At 38.6% G+C, this 9,946-nt stretch overlaps 1 protein-coding gene across 1 annotated transcript; it reads right to left on the bottom strand.

The window, feature by feature from the left end:
• Window positions 1–84: 84 nt before the first annotated feature.
• On the bottom strand, window positions 85–8,220 carry gtf2b (general transcription factor IIB). The gene is made up of 7 exons (XM_005939374.3): window positions 8,113–8,220; window positions 4,822–4,934; window positions 3,463–3,596; window positions 2,388–2,534; window positions 1,657–1,786; window positions 1,076–1,357; window positions 85–618 (listed from the first exon to the last, which is right to left on the bottom strand). The coding sequence occupies exons 1-7, from the start codon at window positions 8,127–8,129 to the stop codon at window positions 485–487; spliced, it is 957 nt and encodes a 318-aa protein (XP_005939436.1). The 5' UTR covers window positions 8,130–8,220; the 3' UTR covers window positions 85–484.
• Between the last annotated feature and the right edge of the window lie 1,726 nt (window positions 8,221–9,946).

Below are 9,946 nucleotides of genomic sequence, written 5' to 3'. Positions count from 1 at the left end.
CTTTGTTTCTGGTTTTCCATCACCTCTGGAAGTTTGAGGTCATCTCCACATACACAGAAAGTTTAGTTTGATCCAAACACTGACCTGGTTTAAAGAGAAATTTTATTTTTATTTAAATTACCCAGAACAATTCAAACACTAACAAAATAGAAACTGGTAATTTTCTACAAAAAAAAAGTTTTTGTGTACAGTAGGAAATCAGCCTAAAATTGCAAGTATCAGTTACACTTCCCACTTGGACATATATACATTGTACAGTATATACACTCAAATGAAATACTGCAAGTACAGTCTGCAAGCTGTTTATTTAAGTACTGGAATGTGTGTCCGTTGCACCTGTCAGACTTTGGTGTCGTCTAAGGCAGGACGAGAGAAATCTTCCAAAACCAACACGCATCATTTATAAAAGAAAAAACAGCAATAATAATGGTGATGATCTTGTAGGTACAGCAGAAATTGTTGTGCTGTACGAGAGGAGTGTTCTTCACAGTTGGGGCAGTTTATCAACAGGTGTATCAAATTTGAAGTCTGGGGGGAAAAGCTCTGCAGCCCGTGGGTAGATGAGTCGATACGACTGTCTGATCGTCACATCTGCAACACCAGCGATGTCTCCGATTTCTGTGGAAGAGCATGACAGACAATTCAGCCATTCCTAGAAGTATATGAGGAATGACGCCAGTGCATTTTTCTTAACAGCTTTCTTGACAGTAAATACAGAGCTTTAACACTCCTGACGTTTTTAAAGCGGTTAAAAGTTCTAACTTTGAACAGAAACGAGCATTGCATATATGATGGAAAAAAAGAGGGGCTTTTGTGACAGAAAGAAAGAAACAACTTAAAACTATTTCTTTCTCCAAAAATGGTACAAGGTCTGGACTGAAGAGGAGTAAAAAAGCAGCCAATGCCCAAAAAACCTTTGAAAGGCCTTCAGAAAGTCTGGAGACCTATTGCTCAAGACCTCACAAGAAAGTCTTTCTCCTTGGAAGCAAAATATAAGGAAACGAGGCGTGGATCAAGACTTAAAAATGGCGTGAAAAATCTACCTGTTGTCTAACTCCAGTCCATAACCTCTTACCTTTCTGGGTCTTCTTCTCTGCTGAAGCTTGGGAAGCCATGTAGATGGCAGCTGCAGCTACAGAGATGGGGCTCCTGCCAGGCACCAAGTCGAGTTCCACGGCCTTCCTGGCGATGAAGGTGGCTGCCATTTGCACCTGTTTGGGTAAGCCGAGGTTGGAGCAGAAGCGGGACATGAAGTCCCCGGTGGTGATGAGGTCTACGCTGGTCTCCAGTGCCTTCAGGATCAGCTTGAAGCACCTACCGATCTCTTTCTTTGAGATCCGGGACACAGCGCAGATCTCTGCAGAGGAAAGGAGATTTTTAGGGGTGGTTGGATGGACTGCAATTACTTTTTTTTTTTTAAGGTTTTATCCTTAAGCACATCCTACACTTCTGCCTCCTGACTACTCCTGTAAATAACATTTAATAATGGCACCGCATGAATAACAAACAGTCCTGTGTTGGCGTATTCCATGAAAATGTGAGTGAATAAGTTCTTTATGTGAATACATTTTGTCCTGAACACAACAGAGTTATATATAATCATATAAACAACGATAGTAAATTACTCAAAATCACACAAGACAAATTTATTCTGACCTTTAAAGGTTCGCGGCACACCCTCCTGTCTGCAGGCGATGTAGAGACAGGCTGACGCGATGGCATCATTGGCTCGGCCCTTCAGGCTCTTCTGTTCATAAACCTGCTTAAATAAGTTGTTTGTTCTGTCCTGAGGGGAAAAAACATTATTTACACTTTAATTTCAGTGTCATGGATTTTATGCTTCTGTTGGAATTTAACTGCATGTTAACAGTGTGATGTTTGTCTTTACATGACCTTAAAACAGGGAAGTCATTTCGTTTCAGTTTAACAAAGTTGCTGAGCCCTATATTTGTGGCTCTTTTATGACACCATTTTGCTTAATTTTGAATGAAAATGATATGATCGTGTCTGAATTAATGTTTAAGAACACGACCATAGCCCACGACCCTTTTGTTCCTTAATATGAGAACATCCTCACAAGGAAAACTGCGTGACAGCTTCAGCTGAGACTTCAGTGCGAAAAACAACAACAAGAACTTTGATAAAAAGAACAAAGGAAACAAAAACAAAAGCAGTTTTTTGCACACAGCAGGATTTTTTGTTTCTTGCTGCTCTCCATTAGCAGTCTGTTAAGTTTTAACATCTCATTAGATTCACTTTCTATTTCACAGGCTGTCACCTGTTCACAACAATGACAAAAAGCAGATGGGCAACTTTCTCTGCTCTCAGTGAGACTGTTAGGCCACAGCAGAAAATATTTTTACAGGTCCTTATTTTTTGTTACTTACTACGATGTTCCTCGGCAGGTTGATGCGATCCGCCATGGTGCTGATCTCTTTGAAGGCGTTGAGCATGGCCCGGTCAGAGCTGCTCATGGTTCTCCTGTTCTGGTACTTCGAGTTCCCAAATTCATCAAAGCTGGCAGCTCCTGTTCCCTGTGGAGGTAAACGGTGCACGTTTACCAGTGAAATTATTTCATGTGAAACCACAGTAACGTCAAATAAATTACAGCTAAAAATTAAATTCACTCAATATTTTTGTACCCAAATTGAGCCAGTACACTTGACTTCTTCATTCAGCCACTAAAAGTAATTTTTCTGTTCAGCAATGTCAGTAAATAAGTAATTTGCAATCTAACAATAATGTGCTTTGCTATTTTTTTCTGCATTTGTTAAGTACTGTACATTCTATTACAGTGGATGCTTATTTTAAACAGAATTAAACATTGGAAATATTTAAATGATGAAGTCCGGCTATGTGAAAGTGATCCCTGAGCCAAACGCTCAGAACCCACACTGCTCTAATTCAATTTATGATGTCAAAATTAGGGGACATCCCCTAATATGGTCGTTGAGGCTCACAGGACAGCTACCGGTAATCAGAAGAAATTTTGTGTAAAGGGGAAGAGCTAATGACATCCCGTGACATCATTTGTATGCGACACAAACGCCACAATACAGGTGGATGTCGAGGTGCTGCTCGGTCTGTGGCTTTTCCTCAGACTCGGGGACCACGGTACAGTTTCTGTGTAGTCGGGTTTAGCAGGGTTTCAAAAATATTGGTTTTGATTTTCCTGATGGAGATTCTTTCATGTCTCATCGAGTAATGCCGCTGACTAGCTATTCGTTGCCATACAGTCTGCTGACATCACATTTTTGGATCGCCTTGGATTGTCCCAGTCAAATAGGAACTAAAAAAGTACCTCCTACCAGGTACAATTATTTAGTCTCAGGAAAACCTTAAAAACAGTGTCTAGCTGTGTTAAGGCAACCCGAGCACATACTAATAGAAAAGCTACTCTAGCAGCCATCTTTAATAGGGTAAAAACAAAAGGTTGGCTTTTTATTTCAAACAGTGTCTCACCTTGCTGATCATGGTGGTTAAGTCTCCTCCATTGAGTAATGGGTTCTGGGCGTCTCCCACTCTGGATGGGTCCTTGAGGGCTTTCTCATTAGAAAACGTTCTCCACTCTGAGCCCACGTCGATTACACGATCACCTGAACATATGATTTGGATAACTGAATAAAGATTCATTTAATACAACATTTACTATTCAAACTACAGCTGCTACAGCTGAGCTGCAACATTTCACTGTATTACAGCTTGGACTGAACGAGGCGTTTCTGATGAAGCTCCAGCTTTTAAATTGTTGCTGATTATATAATTTTCTTTAAATGCTTAAGATTTAAAGTTTACTTTCAACTCGATTACCTAACACTCGCAACTTAATCTTCAGCTGCTTGTTTATCTGTTTTGAAGTCACATCCACTGCTCTGAAAACGGTTACTCTCTGACAGATATAACTGACACTACAGAAGGTTTTCAGGGATTCACCAACACTCAAAAAGCTTTGATGGCTGCTGGTGTTCCTTGTGCCTGGTAATATTTCATCCCTCTGAAATACGTCACCAGAAGATGGTGCAATAATATAAGCAAATTCACTCAAAGACATGCTCAGAATTTAAGTTTCAAACACGGCTGCTACTATGTCAGTCCTCTATTGTCTTTCTTTGGCTCTTCCACTACACTACTACGCTCCATTACTACTACTGCGGTTTTGAATATGGCTCAATTATTTTACACCAAAAAGGAAAAGATAGGGGTGTGACATCAGCAATGAGGCAAACTGTCTGAACAAGGCCATTGCATTCTTCAAGTTATTATGACTGTCTCTTCCAGGAACTGTGTACTGGGGTTGAAGATTAGATTTGATATTTTAATCCTGTTTTTCTTGCCATCCATCAGTACTCCTAATATCTCGAGGCAAAGTGACATTCATCTCCTTAGAGGCTAACCAAAGCTATGGAAACGGGAACAGAGGGCACTTAAGCTTGCATTAAAGGGCGGCGGGCGTCTCTATTCTCTCGGCTAACCTGCTCTGTCCTGAAGGGGCTCATTAGAGGAGAGCTTGTTGCTCCCTAAAGCTTTGTCTAATAGCAAGCATCAAGCTTTTTGCCTCTTTAACTCTATCCACAAGACAAAACCTGTCATGTCACCTGACATCTATGGATAATTTTAAACAAAATATTTAATTTACTTATACACTTTTGGAAAATGTGGCCTTGCATAGCTTGGAATTGAACTATGATGACAAAGCAAATGAGTTCAGGAAGATGTGTGCTGAAAAAAAAAAATTGTTCCGTTTAGTTGAGATAACAAGTACAGGAAACCAAATGCAGGATGTGTTCAGTGGAAGCTTGATCTAAAACCATGTATACTTGCCTACTACAAGGCCACATTCAGGGCAGATCATGTCCCCTGCTCTGTAGTCCTCCACCAGACAGGCATCAGGGTGGTTGGGACACTGAACTCTGGGAAGGGCCATAACACCTGGGCTGCAGAAACAAACAGATAAGAGGTCAAAAGCAAGAAAAGTTTAAAAACAAAGGCAAAGATGGGGAGGGGCAGAGAGAGAATTTGTGTTCAATTCATGACACTAAACATAATTTTTACCCACAAAGTCAAATCTAAATTAAAAATAAAGATTCAAACGGCCAATTCACAAAAGACTACTCAGAGTAAAACATGGGAAAATAACACCAACTGTTCTGAGAGGGCAAATTTACATACATACAGACTACGTTACAGTCTAAATATACTTCACCTTTTCAGTTTCCTTTCCCTTTTTGTGTTTCAGAAGAAGTGCCTAACTGAATGTTCACCAACAACACATTTCACAAAGCAAGTAACAACATCAAAAACACAGAGATAGTAGCTAGCAACAGTACTTTAAACACAAGGCTGTTTTGGTGACAGGTTCATCTCACTGTTCTGATAATCTTTAAGACACACTAGTGTTCAAAGGTTTGAATTCAGTCATAAACCTAGTGTTTTTTGTTTTTTTAACTGTGTAACAAAACACAGGGCATGGAACAAGACATGGGAACAATACACACACAAAGTAATATACTGGTATAAACATTAATATGAGATTGTGTGTGCCGCATGGATGTTTACAGCTCTACTCTGTCTAAAAGCTGGGATTTACAAACATGATAAGAAATAGGGGGCCGGAGATGGCAGCGTAGAGGTCTGGCACGATCAAACTGACTTGTACACAAAATAACTTCAACCAGGACTCTGTGTGCTCCCCCAAAAAAGCTTGAACTGGTGATAAAGGACTATAAAAGAAAAAAACGAATGGCTCACAACAAGCATTAATCTGCTGGATGTTAGCAGAAATGCGGTGTAATGAAGAACAGGAAAAAAGATCTAGCAAAATTCAAACTACGCTTGACCAAAAGTTGAGCAATTTAGGTGATGCAGCAGAAATGCTGGTCAACAACAACCACACAATGCGACAGAGTTAAAATAAACTGAAGATAAAAAGCCACCCACACTAAAATTCTCAACTTCCTACATCAAGAAATTAGTGACTGCTGTGGATGCTCAGGTTAAATCTGTCTCACTCTTTGATCACTGAAGAAATAGTGTCCTGTTGAGTTCCACTGTGTCACTCTTCATCCCTTTATCACGTATGGATTACTACAACTGTCCACATACCTAAGCAAAGCCTCCCAGAAACATCTGCAGGTTGTTTAAAACGCCTGTTCTGACTGAGTCTTCCAGCTATTCACATTTCACACTATTGTTAATTCGGTTGCACCGACTCCCCATTAACATCCACGTTAAGATCCTGAGTTTGACTTTTAGGGTTATGCATGAACAGGCACAATTGTACATCAGTGAACTTTTACATCCCTAGCAGGTTCCCTGAAATCATGTGATCAGGGCCTGTCGGCTGTGCATCATACAAGGCTGAGAACTAAATGAGAAACAATTCAGACTCTGGAACTCTCTCTCCCACTGAGCCTGAGATTGTTGAACTCTTTTTTTAAAAAAAACAAAACAAAACAGCAGCTTAAAAGATTTTTAGGGCATTTCACACAATTTTTTTTACCCTGGTCTGACTCAGCTGATAAGTTTGCAAACTTGTAGCTCATCCCCGTGGTTTGGTTTGTTTTCACACAGAAAAATTCAAGTGAATGTCAAGCGAATAAAAAATGCGTCACAACAAATCATATGAGAATGTTCAGTCCGGTCACTGGCCAGATGTGTCTGGGGTGGATTCAACAAAAGTAAATACAAGAATAAGGTGCTGTGTGAGAAACCCGAGAATTTATGTTCATTTCACGGTTAGTTGAAAGGAGATATCCTTGAGTTATATATATATAGTTATACATTCTTACTTAGTTTGGGTAATCTGTGAGAGTAGTGGGTGTTGTTCCTCGTCGCAATGACGAAAAGTAACAGAACAGTCAAGGAGTGGGAGGTTTCTGATTAAGGGTGGATGAAACAAATAAGGTATCCTTTTTATCCGTTTAATCAAGAGAAATCCACATCTCTTTGACAGATGCTTGTCAATACATGTGGTGGGTCAGTAACCACACAAGGTGTTATACACAAATGTACATTTCTGTCATTGGCAAATTAAACTGTAAGCCACTTTTTTTAGATCATGGATGGTAATCTCGTCATTGTTGGTGGATTTCTGATTTATATCACATTAGGGGTGGGTTTTGATTATCGATTTTCTGTGTTTTATCCTAAGTTACTTTGATACAAAGGCATCTGCTGTGATGCTTACACCTTTGATAAAGTCTCACAAGTGTCAGCTTTCTTTTTATAGGTATAAAAATATGGCTATGTACTGATAAATGATAAGAATTATAATATTTCTGACTGTCTGAGGCAAAATTTCACTGATTCAAATCGAATCCATTCGGGACCTTGTGAATCGGAATCGAATCGATTCTAGAAATCTGTGATGACACCCAACCCTATAATACATACGTCCAATATTGAATTTGAAAAAAAACATCCATCGGTTCTTTACATTTTGCTAGGAAAACATGAAATACTAAACAATAGCAATCATTAAAAGAGTGGATGTGAAACTGTCAGTCAAATTAGCTCAATCAACTGCATTTTACTCCTTCATACGCACACCCTTACTGTGCCACTGATAGGAAAATCAATAACGTAAGAAACTTTAAATGCAAAAATTATTTGCTAAACTACAGTAATTGATTATACGTGCTTAAAGGAGGGTACGTCAAACCACTGTTGTGTAAAGGTAGACGGACTCCACGGGAAACTGCGTGTGTTTACAAATGATTCACAACTGCTCACTGAGTGGTAACGTCAACAACACATTAGCTTCAGTTTCAGCTACACACCATTGTAATACACGAAAAAAATTGAAATGGTGGACAAACAAGTCTACAATGCAAAGACGATAACGTGGCAAAAAGCAGGAGCATCAGCACCACATCACTGTGCAACAAAAACACCGACTTCTGGTGACATCTAATGATTAGCTGCTAGCCAGCTAACTAGCTGTGCTAACAATTAGCACAATGAAACGAACAGCGATCGGTAAGCACAGCGACGTATATTGTTTTAGCTTTAGTAACCACGACGCACACCAGTATTTGTTCTTATGAATTAACATTCTTAGAACCATATGCAAAGAAAGTATAGGTATTACATTTACTCGGCTCTACCACTTACTGGCTTGTAGACGCCATGTCACTCCTCGCTCTGTCTCAAATTCAAAGAAACAAACGAGTGCGGCACCTCTATTTATAACTTCTTCGATCACGTGTCCATATGAGTACGGGAAGAGAAAAAGACCAAATTAAATACAGGTAGCCTTCGGTTTCTTTTACGTTGGGCTGTAAAAATTCGTTACATAAATACGCAATATTTGTTTTGTTTTTAGGAGATTTTCATTTATTGTCAAGAATGACGTACCATTGTAACACCATTAATGTGTTGTCATTACAACACATTAATGGTTTAGCGAGCTAAGCGAGCCTAACGTTAGAGTTTTCTGTGACATGAACGTGTCTGTTTATTTGGCTAATGACCAAACCGTACTAAAACCACTAAATGAAGTGCAAAGTGGCTTTCACAGGAATGTGGATGCATTATAAACACCTATAAAAACGTAAATAAATGTTGTTATGTTGATTCTAATTGATTTCTGACTCCAGCTGCAAAAACAGAGAACACCACGAATTTCGTCAATAAAATTATTTCAGTTTGAACTACTGACAAACTACAGTGACTTTCAAGCATCCTTCATTACACCGTGGGACGGTAACAATCAATCAATCAATCAATCAATCAATCAGTCTTTATTGACAGACTTTATGGCCATAGTTAAACAAAACAAAAACACAACACAACACAACATATAATCCTTAATGAAAAAAATATTTTTAAAGATATAAAACCATGATATACATAAAATACACAATTACTTAAAAGATAAGATAAGACTTTTTTGATGAAATTTTTGTGTTACCTCAGCTCAGGTTCATATATCAGAAGGAAATACAAAAATACAAATAAGTACAATCAATGAAAAAAGTAAGATAATACACTATATACAATGGTAGCATACACAGTATGTGATTATGGATATGGTTGGAAATATGCAAGACATAAACTATATAGCTTGACATAACTATTGTACCACTATTATTCCTAAAGAAATATTCCTAAAAGAAATCAATAAACACACAAACTCTTCACACTCAGACTGAATGAGTAACAGGAACCACTCACTGTCAGCTTTGTCACTGCTAAAATTATACTGGAATAGTATTTGCCTGAACAAAGAGTTTCCACATTGTCCATATATGTCATCATCATTCATTCATTCATTTGATCAGTAATAAAGTGACCAAGGTATTTCACCTTTTATGAACCTCAAGAGTATTGTCGGACAGTTTAAACACAAAGAAATTCAGCTGTTTATCTTGCTTGGTTCTACATGTCAAGATAGCACTTTTAACAGCATAGTACATTATATCATATAGCACACCATATTCAGTACATGTATTAAGAAGCTACTCTAATCCAGCACTACTTGGACTAAAAACAACCAGTTCATCTGCATACGTATGATGATTCATCAATGTTTTACCTAATATACATCCAGTGTTACAGGTTCTCAGCTGTATGGACAATCATTATCAACGTATAAATTAAATAAAATTGGAGACAAAATCCCACCCTTTCTGACACCATTGCTAACACAAAAGGAGGCAGAAATCCTGCTTCCCCATTTAACCAGCATCTTCTTATGAGCGTACCAGTAAGACAGAATCCAATGTATCCAGGAACTCCCTGTCGCTTCAATTTATCAAAAAGTTTTCCAGGGTTCACTCGATCAAAAGCTTTAGAGGCATCAATGAAACCCATAAGGGCAGATGAAGTTTAGGCCCTATTCAAACTGAATGTTCCCTTGAGTGCATATATGCACATGTCCGTGCCATGCTTTCATTTGAAGGCAAACTGATTATCCAGGGAAGAGATGAACACACTAATGCTATCA

This window comes from Haplochromis burtoni, unplaced genomic scaffold, assembly GCF_018398535.1.
Source record: "Haplochromis burtoni strain Fernald_Lab_line unplaced genomic scaffold, NCSU_Asbu1 Contig_266, whole genome shotgun sequence".
Taxonomy (NCBI): domain Eukaryota; kingdom Metazoa; phylum Chordata; class Actinopteri; order Cichliformes; family Cichlidae; genus Haplochromis; species Haplochromis burtoni.
Note: the sequence above shows the minus strand (reverse complement) of the source record. Positions and strands in the feature narration are given on the sequence as shown.